The 18,679-nt window shown below is 41.7% G+C and overlaps 1 protein-coding gene across 3 annotated transcripts in view; it reads right to left on the bottom strand.

Moving 5' to 3' along the window:
* Window positions 1-14,994: 14,994 nt before the first annotated feature.
* dusp8a (dual specificity phosphatase 8a) overlaps window positions 14,995-18,679 on the bottom strand; it is a 48,093-nt gene continuing 44,408 nt past the window's right edge. For all 3 annotated transcript variants that reach the window (XM_056252123.1, XM_056252124.1, XM_056252125.1), the window contains 2 exons: window positions 18,486-18,609; window positions 14,995-18,210 (listed from right to left, as the gene is read on the bottom strand). In XM_056252123.1, the coding sequence (XP_056108098.1) occupies window positions 17,142-18,210; window positions 18,486-18,609 (1,193 nt within the window). In that variant the 3' untranslated portion in view covers window positions 14,995-17,141. The remainder of the gene's footprint in view (window positions 18,211-18,485; window positions 18,610-18,679) is intronic.

Raw genomic sequence — 18,679 nt, 5'->3', positions numbered from 1 at the left:
TGTCTCTCCAGGTTTGGACTCAGCTCTGGTGTTCTCAGGGCTGCTGGGGTTCAGTTGTCAGTGTTGAGGATGCCGGTGGTCCGTGTCTTGATGTCTGTAAGTACACTGAGATTCTAATGCTTCAGTCCCGCTGCTGCTTGATTTCAGGAATCCGGAAGTAAACACGGCTGTGTCTCAAAATCCAGCGAGCGAGATGACTATTTGCACTGAAGCACGCAACGCGCTAAAATGTCCAAAAACCTTGTCTAGTTGGGCAGCTTACTGGTTTTGAGCCACAGCCACTGATTCCCCCCCACAGTCGCTTCCGTGCTTGACATCGACCTCAGCTGCAGGCAGAAATAAACCTGTCCTGCAAAAGACACAAAACATATCTCTTTCTCCAAATTATATTATTATTATCTCTTTATTATTATCATTATAGTAGTAGCCTATTATTAGTATTATTAGCCTACTATTGAAAAGATTCACCGTTCTTGCACACAGCACCTTTTCTATCGTCTTTAGAATGTTATTTTTCCCTAATTTCTAGCGTAAATTTCAGACATTAATTATTGCTCTTTAAGTCTGTTCACTTATTTAACCGAGATAACGATGTTTTATGTGTCTTTAAATCTTTTGATAAATAAGAGCCATAATAATACACATTTTATTTTGAATTTCACTCAAAATTGTTGAAACTCTTTTCAATGAATAAAGAACAATATCTCAATCTACCAACAGAAAACGCTGTACATGGGTAGCCTACCCCCTGAAATTCGTAACAATTAAAAAAAAAAAATTATATAGAGTAATTTGTTATATAGGCCTATTATTTTTATTAATTATCAATACAAAATTAATGAATGCATTCATTTAGTAGTTTAAAGGCCCCCTGAAATCAAAATTTAAGTTTTTTAGCTTTTATGAATAGCCTATGTTAGGTTATGAATAAGCTGGTGTGTTCCAAAACAATAACAAAATTCGCATTTAGGAGATATAAGCATTCAAAACTTACACTCTCTCACTTGGATCACAGATTTTTATGACATCAACACAGACTTCAGTTTCTCATCACATCTTCTGTCCAATCAAATGCTCTCTAGAATCTAAAGCTCCGCCCCCTGTGCTATAAATACCACCTGGCCAAAGGTTGAAACGTAATTGAGCAATATGGGTTTGAGATGTGTGTTCGGTTGCTCAGTTAATTCCGGTTTCCAACTGTACGTTGGTTAGGAATGAATGAAATGACTAGAATTTATTCACACCTCCAGGCCTACTATTGAATCCGACATATCATCAGCGCTCAAATTCGCTTCCATGGTGCTGTCAAGTACGACTTGCCATCTGTGATGTAAACTAAACGCTATTGGCTATTTGAAAAGGGGCCATTCAATATGTCCAGCCTCAGCTTCCTGTTTCAGTGGAAATTACGTCAACGGATCATACAAAGCTGTGCGTTCCAAGGCACTTAAGTAGGCCTTTAATGACAAGCTCACGAACACGTGCAATTCTACCATGATCCGCTAGGACACCTGATTGGGGAACCTTATCTGGAGCTCATTTGTGTAATTGGCCATTGTATTTTCACTCGATTATGACTTTTTCACTCGACGAAGAAGTAACCTAACTTTGATGTAATGATACAGGAGGGACACTGGGAATATTTGTTTTAAGAAAAGTCTTTAAAACGTCAGCGCTCCGCCGTCCTTCAATACCCACCAGGTCTGGATTTATTGCGGAACGGCTGGAGTTCACGTATTCATACGAATTCACGGATGACCGCGCGATATAACAATCTGCCCTGTGCTGAATTGCTGCGAAGCTCTGAAAGTAGAAGCTCTGCGTATCTGCTCCGGAGGGCTGCGGGTGGGTTGAGGCCTGTGACGGAGTTGGAACGCAGCCGTTCCGCAGTCAGTGAAAATACACACATTGACTTTAATGGAAACCTATCGACTCCGATGCCTTATATCCTTATATCCTGTTGGTTCTCCGCGTGCTGCCAAAACGGCACCAACCCGCCAAGGTATGTACTCTACAAGATCCCTGAAGGTGTCCAGTGGTTTCTGGCACCAATACATTAGCAGCAGATCCTTCAAGTCCTGTAGGAACTTGTTGGTCCAGCACATCTCACAGATGCTCAATTAGATTGATATCTGAGGAATTTGGAGGCCAGGGCAACACCTTGAACTGTTCAACATGTTCCTCAAACCATTCCTGAACAATGTGTGCAGTGCAGTGTGTAAGAAACCACTTCCACCAGGGAGCACTATTGTCATGAAGGGGTGGATCCGATCTGCAACAATGTTCAGGTCGGTGGCACGAGTCAAATTGACGTCCACATGAATGGCCAGAACCAGGGTTACCCAGCAGAACATTGCCAAACTCCCTCCACTGGCTTGTCGTCCCACAGGGGATCCTGGTACCATCACTTCCCCAGATAAACAGCGCACATGTACACGTCTGCCCATGTGATGTAAGAGAAAGCAGGACTCATCGGATCAGGCGACCTTCTTCCATTGCTCCAAGGACCAGTTTTGAATCTCGCTTGTCCATTGTTGATGCTTTCGATGGTGGAGGGGTCATCATGAGCACTCTGATCGCTCTGTGGCTACACAGCCCCATACACAGCAGTGTTGTGACACATTCATCTCATAACCATCATTCAAATTGTGTCTGCCTTGTGCCACAGTAGACCTTCTGTTGGCTTTGATCAGATGGAATAGCCTTCATTTCCTCGTGCATCGATGAGCCTTGGGTGTCCAACACCCTGTCACCGGTTATTGGTTCATCCCTCCTCGGATCATTGTTGGTCAATTCTCACCACTGCTGACCGGGATCAACGCATAAGCCTCACCGTTTAAGAGATACTCTGAACCAGTCGCCTTACCATAATAATTTGGCCCTTGTCAACGTCGCTCTGATTTTTATTCCTGCCCATTTTTCCTGCATCCAACACATTGATTATGAGAACTGATTGTTTGCTTACCATCTTCTCCACCCAGACCTTAAAGCAACACCAAGGAACTTGTCCTCTGCGGTCGCCCTACAGGTTGGAAGCGGAATTGTCCATTACCGCTGTCGTAAATAATTTAGCCTACCGCAGCCTACTGTCGCACGCGCACGCTCGCTGTTTATCCAGCGCCGGCTTTGGAATCAACAATGGCAGACATCCCAACCTGCAAGAAGTCATTTCAGGGAGGTATATCTTGGTGACTGGATTGTTGACGGGGGGTGGCGGGTTGACTAGCTTTCGTGAGGCACACTCGCAAGGTCTCTCGCTCTCTCCCTCTCTGCCGTGCTCGCGCTATGTGTGTTATGCGTGCAGTATGTTCTGTCTCGAATGCGCACTCTAGATTCCAGCAGATTTGAACTAATTTGCGGGCATCAGGGAGACGCTATCAATATGCGGGAGACTCCCAGGCCACAGACAATTTGAGGAAGTGGTGGGGGAAGTGACGTATGCCGTAAAGCAGTCGAGTTTTGTAGTTCTTTTTGTGCTCGGGTTACTACCCGAAACCCAAAGTTACATAGTGCGAGTAAAAGAGATACAGACCACGTCAGGCTATGGCAGACGTGTCATTTAACCTATTGTGAGTCGATGTACCATCACAAGGGTCTTGGAAATATATTATGAAGGTTGAAAAGGTCCATAGTGTTGCTTTAATATGTGGCCTTGTTAGGAGCGGATCAACGATATTCGCTTCAACTGTGACTGGTCGTAATGTTTTGGCTCATCAGTTTATACTCAGGTGCTGTTTTAACTACACAGTTTTCAACTAAAAACGTAATACTTTTTATGCGTTTTGGCCGTTCGTTTACACGACAGAGGCGTTTTGGGTGCCTAAAACGCAAACTTTTGAAAACGGGTTTCAAAGTGCACGTTTTTAAAAACGGTCTCCGTGTAAACAAAAACCACGGATCTCTGAAGATGATGACGATGCTGTTTTTTTTATGTCTCCTGACTAGATTTTCAACAAATTCAGAATAAAATTTTAGTCTGTTCCTCACACAAGGACTTTAAATATAGGACAAGAAGCCTATTTGTAGTGCTTATTTTGGAGCTTGTTAGCCCCAGTACTCATTTACTTTCATTATATGGAAAAAGGCAGCTTTTTGAATATCTCTTTTGGTTTGGAATGCCATGAGAATGAGTAAAAGATGATGACAGAGCAATCTCTTTAAGGTTATGACCAGGTCTTACATGAAATCTTAGCACACAAGGTTGATTCACTTCTGACTTTTACCTTGTGCGAATACTGTACAGATCAATACACATATCTCTGATTCCAGACACGTCGTCTCCTGCCTTTCCCTGAGTGATGTGCTCGGCGCCCGAGGACTCAGCCCTACCTGTGTTTCAAGTGCACAGCTGTCCCACCTAACAATTATATATGGTGTCTCCTTACATTGGCATCATTGAAATCTCAGGAGAGCAGAGATGATGTATTTGGAAGGAGGTGTACTGAATAAAACATGACCCCTGTTTGGCCTCCTTGATGACAACAACATCACCAACCACCAATAGATGGCAGCACCATACAGAGGTTTAAAAAATGTTGATGTAAGCTTGCAGCTATGCAGCTTGGATGGCACAAAAAATAATACACTGTAAAAAAAAATTGCCTTAAATTTTTAAGTACAATAAACTTGGATGTTTAAGTCATTTCAACTTAAATTACATTAAACTGACTCTGACTGTGTTGAATCTTGTAAAAAAAAAAGGTAACAAATTGCTTAACTTATTTTGATAAGTTAAATCAATGTAAAATATATGTTGTCATAACTTATTGATCATATCATTTTTTTACAGTGTAATAATAAATGTTCTGTGAAAGGGGGTGCTTAGCCTCTGGAAAATTACCAGCTCCATTAGGTCAAACAAAATTATATATGAGCTATTTTATCTTCTATATTCATTTTCTATTCGAAATTACTTTATTTACAATCATGTGACCTATTTGCAAAATATCTAAATATAATTTAAATACTAAACTGATTTTGGTGATTCTCAAAATATTGGTTTTTAGTTGTTGATAAACTTATATTTAACTCAAAGGGCCCAAAATGTACTACTATTTTTTTCTTATAATATCTTGGGTTACAGAGTTAGAGTAAATATTGAGAAAATGTACAAAAGGTGAATATAATGTTACTTTGATATCTTAATTTTAAGGAATGTTTATTTTTATTGTAAATTAGAGGGAAAATCGTGTTAAAATGAAAAAAATATTTGACAACAATTATGATAATAAAATGAAATACAATTAATAATTGATTGTCAATTTTTTTGTTCTCAGAACAAAAATATGAGATTTGATTAAAAAACAATAAGGGACACCAAAGTGTACTGTTTGTTGAATGTGCAAAACATATTTACAGTTTGAACTTAGGTCTCATAACTCAGGGTATCATATAGCGTTAGCACTTAATTAGCACTAAATGTTCGCCTGCATGGCTGCAGTTAAATCAAATAATTGCACTTTTCCATTGAGTTGTAGTGGTTATTTTCAGAGCAGTGGGAAATGTACTGTAAATTATGGCACTTTATTTATTTTTTTAATTGACATTGGAACATTGCGGCCACACTAACTAACTGCAGCAATGTCATAAAGTGCATTAATACATAATTTTGTGGCACCAAAAGTTTATAAAATGTATTAGGGTAAGTCTCTGCGGCTTTTCTTTTATAGTGAAGAAGCATTTTCACATGCTTTTTGATTTACGGTCATTTGAGGACACAGGCAATGGGGCAAGAAATCCCACGGAAAGTTACCTACCGACTCCAGCAAACGGAATTGAAGAGAATTGTTGCTATGATGTAACAGTTTTATAAGTTGCCGTATATAAACTCTGGGATCCGAGAGCTCTCTGGCACACAACATGGCTGCATCTGGGAACAATCAGCTTCATTGGAACTTGTCACTCTCGTATCCAATAGCTTACAATAACACAATTTCCTTGCACTCAGACGAAATCCTTCAAAATGTTAAGTAGGCAGAATTAAATATAGTTTATTAAATAACATAATTCATTGTTATTCTATAACGTATTTTACAGTAATATTTGAACCAGGTTTTGAAGAGCCTTTTAAAACCTGATCATTGACCCGTTTATTAACCATGTGATACAGAATCTGCTCGTTGAACGTACACTAAAACAAACAAAGGGGACATTGGAATTAGACAACTTTCAAATAGCCTGGATAGTGTAAGGAGTGATGAGTGAAATTAGTAATAAGTGCTCTAATGAGAACAAGAAAATTGAATTTTTGGTGCAAAAAAAATAAAATAAAAAAATGTATATATCTGGCGACACTTTATAAGAACTATTAAGAAATTATCTAAATTGTAATTGTAATGTCATTTCTAATAACATTAAGAAAAGTATCATATTGTAAAATGTTTTTCTAATCCTTAATGTTAGCTGACAAAAAGCACTTTACACAAAATTTACAAAAAATGAGTGCTGTCAAATATATTTACAATGTTATATATAATATTTCTGCATTATATAATATTTAATAAGCTATAATTTATCATAAACGTTTGCTTTTTTTTCTCTTTGTACCCATTTAGAAGCAACAAGGATGAACTGTGGTCACAGCCACAGCATGCATGTTAAAAGTGAATGTTTGAGCTTTGACTGCTGTGAGGGAGGAAGACAGGAGAGTCTTTTGTGTGGACTGCATGTCATCATGTGGTCATCGTCAGCTGGGCTTCCGTAATCATTATCTCTTCAGAACACGCAGTCCAAACACACTGCCTCACTTGACTTACTCAACAAACATCTGAATACGTCACACGGGTGCATGTATGAATCACCCACATCACATCCCTTATTTTGTTTGCACAAAGTAAAATTTGTTCTATTAACAAAATACTTTGACCAAAGGCTGAAGATATACCAACAAAGTTACTCATTCACTGTGCTCATGTTCAAAAACATGACAACGAATGAAAGAAAACCCCCCAAGCTGAGCGAGAACAGAATGGTATTCTCGAGTGGGAAGCGGGGAATTTTTCGTCCTTTTCCCACAGGATTTAGTGTTCCTGGTTGGTTATACGGAGGGCCTTTTAACACTGCATTTCACCTTGACCCCCCAGCTTGCAAGTGGGCAGCTGGGTAAGAACTCAGCACTGTTAAGGTTCACTCACACCAAGAACAATAACTATACAGATAACGATAACTATATTAGCATCCACACAAGCGGACGATATTGTTCTGTTTATTTGCGCTGCAAATAAATGCTCGAGCTCTTCAGAGCAGGATGGATTCTGATTGGCTGTCAATGTTTTTATCGTTCATCAACTGGAAAAAATCATTCTGAATGTGATTCCAATGATATTGATTCTCTGTTCCGTTATAGTTGTGGTGTGGACTCTGCTATTCTTTTATATTTAGAAAGTTTTTTAGAACTATATCTCTATCATTATAGTTATCATCCTTGGTGTGAATGGGCATTTAGTGTGATGGGAGTTTTTATGCCACCTCTACCACCTTCTCCTCTTTCACAGGGGGACATCACAGAAGCTGCCAAAAATCATTACAAACAACCATTTTATATTATGTACAATTTGCATTTAGCAAGTATTTTCCCTGCATCCCAAACCTTATTTGAACATATTTCATTTTTGGAAAACGCAGTTTCCTTTCGAGGGAACTCAACGCTGTGTCATAACGTTGGTGCTATGGGAACGAGGTGACCCCCAGACGAGGTGTCTGAAGCATGTGTGGAAACATGCCAATTGATGGACAGATGGCAGCCTTATGATGTCACATGGAGCGCCCCGGAGTATAAAAGGGTGCCTCCCTTAGAAGTCATTAGCTCTTTGTCTTGAGGATCCATTTGTTTAAGTGTGTGTGTGAAGATATCACCTGTAAATGTAAGCTTGAGAGCAGAGTGAGTCGTCGTGGGGAAGCTCTGGTCTTGTTTCTGAAGGAGTAATATGTAGCAGAGGAAACTCGCTTTAGGCTCCTCCCCCTCCAGCCTATGCTGATGTTGGCTTTCATGGACCTGCAGGATTTTTCATTTGGAGAAGTTTAGGAGCAGATAGAGCTTTTCTCAGCGCTATTGCCCTTTTTATTCTCTCATACTTGGAGATTAGTGCAAATACAGGTTTTTGTTTGTTCGCTTCTCTAGGAGAACCTTGCACGTATATCCTGCTTGTGCAGGGGCTATGTAAGGTCTGCTTTTTGCATTACTTACTACGGAGATAAGAGTATATGCGCCTTTCATATTTGCATATGAATGGTTGTTAGACATGGGTGAAAGAAGATGGGCTATTTTGCTTCTCACACCTGAATTCATCAGTTGTTGTCTTCCCAGTGGGCAAATTCGGAAGTAGTAGCTATCTTTCCGTGTTTATAGTTGTCCACTGGCTCTGGTGAGGAAAGATGGGCAAATCCGCTTCCCACTTTCTCGCATGCTGCTTCTCCTTGATAAATACGCAATTAGAAGTGTATGCTTCTTTCAAATTGCATAGGAAGTGTTGCCAGACATAGCTGAAAGACGATGGCCTATCCCGCTTCTCGTGTCCCATTTCATCAGATGTTGTCTCCCAAGTGTAGCTTTGGGGTAGAGCATAGATAGACCTCCTCTCCCTCTAGAGGGTCGTCATGCTGAGGCCTCTGCTCCCCGGAGCGCAGTTTAGACAGTGACATCAAGTGTGAAGGGCTCCCTGTGAGCGTCCTTGGTAGGCTGTCTTTAGGGTAGAGTGAAGACAAGCCTCCTCTCGCTCGAGAGGTTCATCAGCAGAGATGGGGACTCGAGTTTGAGACTCGGACTCGAGTGCGACCTCGAAAGACTTCAGACTCGACTCGGACTCGAGCTGCGGGACTCATGAACAATGTTTATTTTTAGGAAACGTCTGATGAGCTCGCTGTTATTCCCCTCCCTCCGTTACCTATAACCTGCCTACGTAACACGTACTACGTGTCGGCTGCGCGCGCGACCACACATAAGAGGACAACAAAAAAACATGTCAATTGCACCGGCCGCTGCTGTGCCATTCATTGTAAGCTTTGGGTTTAAAAACTTCAAACAAGACGGCCCAAACAAAAGAAGAATGCTAAATATGCGGTATCAGGATAAAGGATATTCTGGCTCAACCACATCTAATTTCATGAGGCATCTGAAAACACACCCTGAGGTCAGTAAACATGTTTAGCTCAGCATTGACCATCTACAGTTAGCTTGATCTTGCTTTAGCTACAACCTAACGTAACGGGAAGTTAACTCCGACTGTCTTCCTTATGAAATATTAATGAGCGTTTGCTTAATTGCCAAACTTGTGGTGGTCGATTAACGTAATACCGTATATACCCGAATATAAGACGACCCTGAATATAAAACGACCCCCCCATTTTCCAGACTTATTTTTGGGGGAAAATAGATTTTTGGGGAAAAAATCTGGTTTTCAACAGAAAATAATTTTGAGAGCAAATTTCCGAGGCGTTGTTCCAAATGCCTCGCATCACCTGTGCCTCGTGTAGAAGCCCACTCGTTGGCGGAGACCGGCACATATGCGCTTCCTGATTGGCCATGACTGCGGCTGCCCTGAGTGCGACGGGATGGATTTAACCACCCTGGCCCTGCGGGGTCGTCTGGCCGTTCCCGCTCTCTCTCTCTCTCCCCCTCTGCTCGAGCCGCGCTAGAAAAAGCGCCGTTCACAGAGGATGCCAGAGCAGACGGAGACAAGCGAGCAGAGACCTGCCCCCCCTGTTCACATATCGTGTCTTTTGCACGCTCAAGTTCGTAATTTCAAATGTAGGCGCGCGGTATGCGCGCTCATAATGAAAGCGACGCGCTCGTTTTTTCCAAGCGCGTCCGCGCCGCATCGAGATCCTCGGCGCTCTCATCAGTCGACGGCGCGAGAGAAAAAGGCTATCAATCGATTCCTCTACTCGAATATAACATGACCCTGAATATAAGACGACCCTCCATTTTTCAGCCTATTTTTATGACAAAAACCTTGTCTTATATTCGGGTATATACGGTAATTTACGTGCCGCTGGCTTCCATTATGTTAATTGTTAACGTTGTCTGCAAACAGGTTACAGGATTATTGTTGTTTAATTTAGTTATAACGTTACAATGGTTTGAGAGTCTGGGATGTGTTGCTGACTTACAGTAGTTTATAAGCTATGATTAGTTGCGTAGGCAGTGCACATTAGGCCTACATGGATCTGCAAGTGATGGCAGGGGCGTGGAAATCACAAGCCACACGTGGCTGAGAGATCGCACAAATTTTTTCGCGGCAAAATACAGATATTAACATAAAAGTAAAGCATTCTTGGTGTTTTTGTCATGTTGCAATAGCCTGTTTACACCGATTATATATCAAAATCAAAGCTGATACTTTATGCTAATAGATAAAGGAGTCATAATAACATATTACATGCTTTGAATTCTTTATATATAGATATGCAGTGTTCTATGCAGCCTGGATGGGTCGCTGTACGTGATTCAACACTTATTATAACCACAAGAGACTTCAGACTTGACTTGGACTCTAGCTCAAAGACTTGAGACTTGACTTGGACTCTAGCTCAAAGACTTGAGACTTGACTTGGACTCTAGCTCAGAGACTTGTGAGCATCTCTGTGCTGAGGCCTCCGCTCCCCAGAGCTCCATCTAGACATTGATATTAAGTGTTAAGGGCTCCATGTGAGGTTCCTTGGTAAGCTGTCTTTAGGGTAGAACATAGACAGGCCTCCACTCGCTCTAGGGTCATCATGCTGAGGCCTCCCCTCCCAAGAGCTCCTTTTAGACAGCGATACCGAGTTGCATGGCTCTCTCTGAGCCTCCTTGGTAAGCTGTCTTTAGGGCTGGTACAGGTTAGGTTGACTGGGCAATACCACCACTGGCGTCCCACTGCCTCATCTATCACCCCTCCAGTTTGGACCTGGAGGTGATAATGAGGGAAGCATATATACACCTAAGAGTTATCTTGCATACTCCCTTCTCTAAGACCATTCCTAGTGCTTAAGAGGTAGTAAAGGAAGTGTTGAGTTGCGATAGTATCTCAGTATCTAATGGGTCGTTAGGCTGTTGGGGGATTTCCCTGGTAAGTTCTGCTCCCAGGAGTAGGTATGAGCATTGAGCTTCAGGAATTTCCCTGGCTGGGTTGTTAGCTCTTCTAGGAAATATGGGCATTGTTTCATGTCACAGTGATGTGGCTGAACGGACTTTTACATTTAATTCCAGTGTAAGTCCCTTGAGTTATCGGTGCAAGTTCACTAGGATTGTGCATATCTTCACATCTTAGTGAAGCAGACACTTGTTCAGCATGGTGAAGTGGGTATTAACGTTCCGATAGCTTCAACGTTATGATGCAGCAATGAGTTCCCTTGAAAGGGAACGTCTAGGTTATGAATATAACTCTGGTTCCCTGCACATCTCCTTCAGACAATAAGCTGATGACGTCTAAGGAAGGCACCCTTTTATACTCACGGGTGATACATGTGATAGGGCTGCCATCTTCCAATCAATTGGTGTGTTTCCACACATTTCAGACACTGGTCACGCATGGGGCCGTTCCCACAGCGTCAATGTTAAGACGCATCGTGTTGTTACTGTCACAGTTATGTTCAGTTTGTTGTAGTTTTCATGGACTTTCGGTTTGCTTTCATCAGTCACATGTGTTTCTTTGTCTTTGTTTCCCACCACTCTTTAGTTTCATTGGATTAATCTTCTCAGCTGTTCATTATTTCATCATCATCACTGGGTATTTAAGTTCCTCTGTGTGCACTCTTCAGGTTTCCAATATTGTTTGTGTGTTCGTGTTTCACAAGTTTTCTCGCTTGTTAGTTCTGAGGGATTTCAATAAACCTTGTGTTATTCGTGATCCTCTTCGTCTTCCTTGGATATCTCGTGGCAGAATACCGGGCCCAATATGGAGTATGCTGCGATGGCTCAAAAATGAGCCACAATATCTTTACCTTTACTGGGGCTAATTATCATCACCCTGTAGACCTCCCAGACACCTCTGGACTAGACTGGAGGGAAGCTATTATCCAGTATCTGGAAAGCGTCTATCCCCGGTCCAGAACACAGCCAGACCCAGAGCCCGTTCCACCACCTTCGACCACGATAAATTGTGTGAGCCCCCCGCAGACGGAGAGCGACCGCCGCGATGCATGAGCCAGAGCCTGAGATGAAGAGGACAGAGCTGACCATCGACCCAGAAGAGAAGCCCCACGTTGAGTCTGACCAGGGGTGTGAGCCCGCCACACCAGAGGTTGAGGGAATGCTGGTGGAAATGGAAACTAAGGACTGGCTGATCGACTTCAATGCGGAGGTTTCAACTCCCACCCTATCCCACCCGGTACTTCCTTCATCATTGCTGTTTATAGGCAGCACTATGACCTGCATGGTCTATAAATTACTTCCACTGATCCTATCAAGTTTCCATCTGCCGCCATCACCGCAGAGCTAAGCCAGTCCTCCAACCCTGCCTCTGCTGGATGTTTGCAGCCCTTCACCATCTCTGGGGATGCCTTGCTGTGATGTCAAGCATCAGGTCGGGTAACCACCAGCAGCACCTGAGCGATAGGATCCTGCGGCTCCGCCTCTGATTACTTCACTCCATCTCAGCCTGTCAACATGACAGCTCCGCCTTGGCTCTTCCCACCTTCGGCTCCACCAGAGACCCTTGACCTTGCGGCTCCACGGGGTTCACTCTGCTTCCGCCACAGACTTGCGGGTCGTCACACTGGCTCCGCCTCAGCCCTCGGGGATCCAGCCCCTCCAAAGCCCCCATCGTCCCTGCCTCTTGTTGTAACCCGTTACGGTCCGAGGTTGTGCCTTTCCGGCGGGGGTGTACTGTCACAGTTATGTTCAATTTGTTGTAGTTTTCATGAACCTTTCAGTTTGTTTTCATCAGTCACATGTGTTTCTTTGTCTTTGTTTCCCGCCACTCATTAGTTTCATTGGACTCTGATTCATCTTCTCAGCTGTTCGTTATTTTGTCACCATCACTGGCTATTTAAAGGGGTTCAATGATGCCCTTTTACGAAGTCTTGATTTTGTTTTTGGGGTGTACTATAATATGTTCATGCTTGATTGTTCAAAAAACCCATTATTTTACATTATTACAGCTCCTCTCTACCCAGTCTGGTTGAATGCATTTTTTGATGAAGCCACTGATGTTTCAGAGTGGTATGTTTTTTTTGGTAATGTTCTTATAGATACGATGGCATCCACCATTTAATCATATTTGTCGGAAAACAGTAATAATTGGATAATTTTCCTGAGGGGCAGGGAACAGTCTTACAAAAGCAAGAGCTTATAAAAGCTATACACTACATAAATACTGTAATTTTAGTTAGCAAGCTAGCGGAGGCAAAGCTTTGCCCTTCATTTGCATCAGAGCTATCATAGCAACATAAAACTTATAATTGGAACTGTTAATAGAAAATACATCTAAAAATAATAAGACATACTTTCAAGTTTAGATCCATAAACAACAAATGTCCCAACAAAATGGGAATTGTTACGTCTTTCAGGAGAAACTTTTTGTGCTTATAGCCTGCATTGTACACTGTCTGCTGTTCTCCGTAAGATGTCCAGCGCACAGACAAATGAGGTTATAATCTTCAGGAACAGTGTTTTAACCAAAATTTGAACCTCTCTAAGTCCGTCAGCCTTAGGACAAATTTTTTCCAGGGTGGAAAAAACAGTGACAACACTCTTCATCTTCTCCAGCGCAGCTCAACCAGGCCTCGCCAACTTTCTTTGCGTATTCCTTGGGCGGGGTTTATTTAAATGAGGAACGTTATGGCTTCTTAAGATCCTGAAAAATCGTGTTGTAGTCCAAACGAGACATTCGTTGTAGTTCTTGAAAAGTGGATTCTGTTAAATAAAATATTTCCTTTTGGAGTGGACTTTGAGCTTTGTAACCTTGCAGATCTTTTTTATGCTTAAACAGCAACATTACAGACTAAATAAAGTTGAAAAAGTGAAAAAGCATGATAGGACCAGTTCCTCTGTGTGGACTCTTCAGGTGACCGGTATTGTTTGTGTGTTCGTGTTTTACTCTCTGTCTCGCTTGTTAGTTCTGAGTTATTTCAACAAACCTTGTGTTATTCGTGATCATCTTCATCTTCCTTGGATATCCAGTGAGTTACCCCTCAGGGAACCAGGATTATATTCATAACATTTTATTTTTGTTCAAATTGATTAGGCTTGTTTAGAAAAATAAACATCATAGGGGTTAAATTCCATTAAAATTCATTTCATATTTAAGTTCCACATCATCATATTAATATTAGTTTAATACTGTACAGAATGTGAATGTACCTCTAAACATATTTTAGCCCAACTACAGATTTTCTAAATAAAGACTAAATATATTTATATATATATACTTATATAAACCTACCTTCTGAAACCTGAAATGTTTTGCATAAAAGATCTTTCACAGCTTTATTTCCATACTGAGAATCAATGGACATGCAGATGAACTCGCTGCATTATTTTTTCTCCAATTAAAGAAATCTTTACCTTTTTACTGTCTGCATGGGACATTATCAAAAAAGCTTAGGTAACAATGCCTACACACTTCTTCATGTACCTTACCTCAACACCAAATTGTACAAAACTCTTAAACCCGTTATTAGAACGTTAGAAAACCATTTGCAGTATGCATAAATAAATGATAATGTTGATCATTCATAAAAACTGTTGGAAATCTCTGATCTTGCACATGCAAGATCATGTTAATACAAAAATCAAAGGAAAAGAAATCACGAAACTTTTTCATATTTTGTAATGTTTGTATTTTGTTTCATCATCATCACAAAATGGGTACATGGGGAGGAACAAGCCTTTTCCAAAGAACCTGAGGTATTTTGCGTCAAGCAGCCTAAGGTATCAAGATTTTTTCTTTAAAAAATTCCCTATCTCAATTAGTTTTGTTGATACGATGCTATTCACACAACATATAATAATAATAATAATAGTAATAATAATAATAATAATTAGTTGCCAACTATTTAACATTATCAGCAAAAAAGGACAGCCTGCATCTTTTTATTACATGTTTTAAATAATGATAACAATGTCTTTAAAAATATAGTACAGGGAAGGAAAAGGAAATACAGGTAATGTCTCACACAAGGAAAACAATTACAGCAGCACAAAATACAAGATTTGCCATTCAGAAAAGCTAACTGAAAAAATACAGACATAAATAAATTGCTGAACTATCTCACATGGAGAGGGCATTCCCATTCACATTTGCACACACACACACCCTTTCTGTGTTATATTTAAACTTTGGAGCGTTCTAGAGATTCTGAGAGAAATGGAGAGGATAAAGGGAAAAAGGGAGAGAAAGAGTAGGAAAGAAATGGGTGCAAAAGAGAGAGAATGAGTGAAAAGGACAGGAAAGAGAAAGCTCAGAGCCCAGATTTGTAATTGAGTCATCAAAAGCTCCCCTGAGAAAAAAGCAAGCCGAATGTATTGTCACCACAGAGCAGATCCTGTTCTTATCAGTTATTGGTTTTACATATAAAGTTTATGATCCAATAGAAACTGGTTGATCAACAGACATAACTCTGTCAGATCATCAGTCAGGTTTAAAAATGCATCTAGTTGTGTATACTTGTTTCATTTGGGTGCGCAGTTGTGGATATAAAGGTTAGGGGCTTATCTCCTCTCCAAGACGCCAGTCTATATGAGCATCTGCAAAGGGTCATTCACAACATCCATCATACATCCTCCCGCAATCAGACCCAAACAAACAATAAATAATATCATAAATATGCAGAACAAATGGGGGACACAGACAAACCCCTTTAGAGTCCCTGTCATTTTTCCCTTCATTTTGTCTTGTGTGCTTGTTAATACAAAAATCAAATTCTTGAAAATCAAAATGAGTTGATGGGGTATCATACATATTCTTCTAGATTACTCTAGATTATTCATGCTGGATTAAAGTCTTTAATAATTCAAGCCAGCAGGCTGGAGAGACAAATGAAAGCCATACCAAATGCTTTAGTTTGTGACGCACACCGCAGGACATAAATGGTTACACATGATTTTTTGTAAAGCGTTGTGGTACCCTTTTAATGAGAACATCCAAAAACATCCCACTTAAAGCAAAAGAAAGTGCATTTTAACATCAGATAATTCCTGGTAATAACCGCACTCTCTTATGAACAAAAAGGAGGACAATAAGTGAAAACATATTGCTTGTAGTTCCGTATCGGTCTTGCAAGTGTATTTTCGTAAATATCACTGAAAAAGAAAGATCAACACTGAAAAAAGAGGAAAAATAAAAACTCCACAATCTTTATATTATTTCTCATTACCAGAATGAACCAGTAGAATAAATTAAAAATGTAACTAAGAAAAATGACAAAAAAAAAAATTTAAACATCCATTGAAATCACTGTGTATAGTTCATATACTATTTGTTTGTAAGGAAAACAGCAGCCTCGAAGCATGCTCGGTGAGAGGAACGTGGGTTGCACAACAGTTCGAGCATCACCACTTGGGCACAGGAAGGGAAGAACAAGACCCTGAAATCTGGGTAACAAAAGAGTGACAGAACATTATGGGAATATGCCCACAATGCGTTTCCTTCATGACATGCCTGGTTCCTCCTCCAGGATTCCATGAATGCTAGGATACAGGACCAGGGTGGACAAGAGAACGGCACAAAGAGGCCTTCATTCAGCCAGTAAAAGCATGTACCACCAAGGCTAAGTCTATGCTGACTCCTTGTGCTGTGGCGGTGTAACTTCATAATATGGCATAATAAAAGAAACAAGTCTAAGCATAACAGCCATGCTTGATTCTCAATACACCAAAAGGCTGGAAAAGCTTTTATGAGGAAACCTGGGGGTCTGTTTCTAGAGTGAGGAAACGAGGGATTCTGCCACTGGAGTCTCAGCGCGTTGTCATCTGGGCATGGCTATGGCTTAAAAACAGTAGAAAGTCAAAAGCAAAGTCAATCTGTGTCAGGTTCCACTGGCTTAAAAAGACAAAAAAAAAAAGTGTCACATTTCTGAGAACCAGTCATTATCGACAAGCCTATGAACTAATATGAATGTTCCACACAACAGCCTCTCCAGGCCCACTCTCAGTCATCCTTGCTCATAAGTGACGCCTGTCCGCTGCCTGTGTGTAAAAGTCCTCAGGGGCTGTGCAGGTGATGTCAGGATACTTCAATGATCTCCATGCTCCCAGAGAAGCTGGATTGCTTGCTGATCTTTCCCAGTTCTTCCCTTGAACGTGTCTCTGATATCCCCTCTTCAAACTCCATCTGACAGCTGCGCCGCTTAAACTGCTTATCGGAAGCACAGGAAGTGGGAGCATCCTCGTGCCAGCTGCCCCTCGAGTCCCGTGGTTCCCCCACCTTCTCCCGCAGACGCACAGCCTCACACGGCCCAGGGAGACTGCTACAGCCTAGCGTAGGAAAGTGTACTGCCCCTCCTCCACCTCCATTACTGTTCATTGACTCCGAACTGTAGAACCAAGGGGCTTCGCCTGTTGGCGTAACAGGGGTTGTGGCCTGAACGGTGTCTCTATGCTTGGTCCACATGGGCCCGGTGCCCACAGTGGGAAGGCTGAGCAGCAGGGAGGGCTTCAGATTGTCATCAAGACTGGGACTTTTGTGTGCAGGGAGTGAGCGTCCGAAGTTTAGGTTGTGCGAGTGCACAGGAGAACTTCCAGCACTGCTACCATTGTGCTTGCTTTTCCTCCGTGAACGAGGTCTGGAGCTGCTCTCAGGAAACAGGCCTGGAGATTCAGCTAAACCGGGGCTGACTGAAACAGGTGAGTATTGGCATACACCATTGGCTTCTCCAGCCTCTGGGCTATCCAGCTTGCAGAGTTTAGGGACATCTTCGGTATGCACAGGTGCGAGGCGAGGACAGTGGTTGGGCTCGTAGACAGATTTTATGTCAAGTGAGAAAGAGCGCTTGAGACGGTTGGTGTCCAGGATACGCTCTGCCGAAAGATTCAAGCCATTAAAGCCCTGCTGGAGGGAGGTTGGAGAAGGTATCTTAACGTCAAATTCTGTGCGGTCTTTCTCCGCCTCCAGACGGCCCTTTTCAGGATCACTTGAAGATTCTCCTCTAGGTTCTGATAGTTCCTTTAACTGCTCCAACTTCTCCTGACCTGAGGACAGAGCTTTTAGCAACCTCAGACCCTTCTCAAACTCCAGCAGCTGTCCCAGGAAGTTGAAGTTGGGTGATATTGAAGGTCTGCGGTCCTTCACAAACCTGGAAAGACAAGAAGAGTAAGAATGATTACCCTAGGGACAAATCCGCATATAAGGATAGGAAGACATCTTCAACACAAAGACTCATCATGTGAGCTTGTAAAGGCCTTAAACAAAAATATGTGTTTAAGAAGGCTTCAACGGGTATTGTTTACTAGTTTCTATGTGGTCCATTTTACATGTTGCAGTAAATGGATATAAAATTACAGGTAGCAGAAAACGTTTTTTTTTCTGAGGCCGTGCAATTTAAGCTGCAGGGTGTCTGAGTGAGTTTACCTGTATGCGTCATCTGATGACAAGCCCATTGTCTTCATGATATAAGCAATGGCGATGGTGGCGGACCTGGAGATGCCAGCTAAACAATGGACAATGACTCGACAGTTGGAAACCTTGGCTTTGTCTGAAAGGGAGAAGGGAAACACGTGAGAAAACACAAAACATGCAAGACAACCAAATACCTGAAAAAAAAC

This window comes from Rhinichthys klamathensis, unplaced genomic scaffold (genome assembly GCF_029890125.1).
Source record: "Rhinichthys klamathensis goyatoka isolate OS25496 unplaced genomic scaffold, OSU_Roscu_1.1 h1tg000092l_1, whole genome shotgun sequence".
Lineage (NCBI taxonomy): Eukaryota > Metazoa > Chordata > Actinopteri > Cypriniformes > Leuciscidae > Rhinichthys > Rhinichthys klamathensis.
This window is presented reverse-complemented; position numbering and strand designations above follow the sequence as displayed.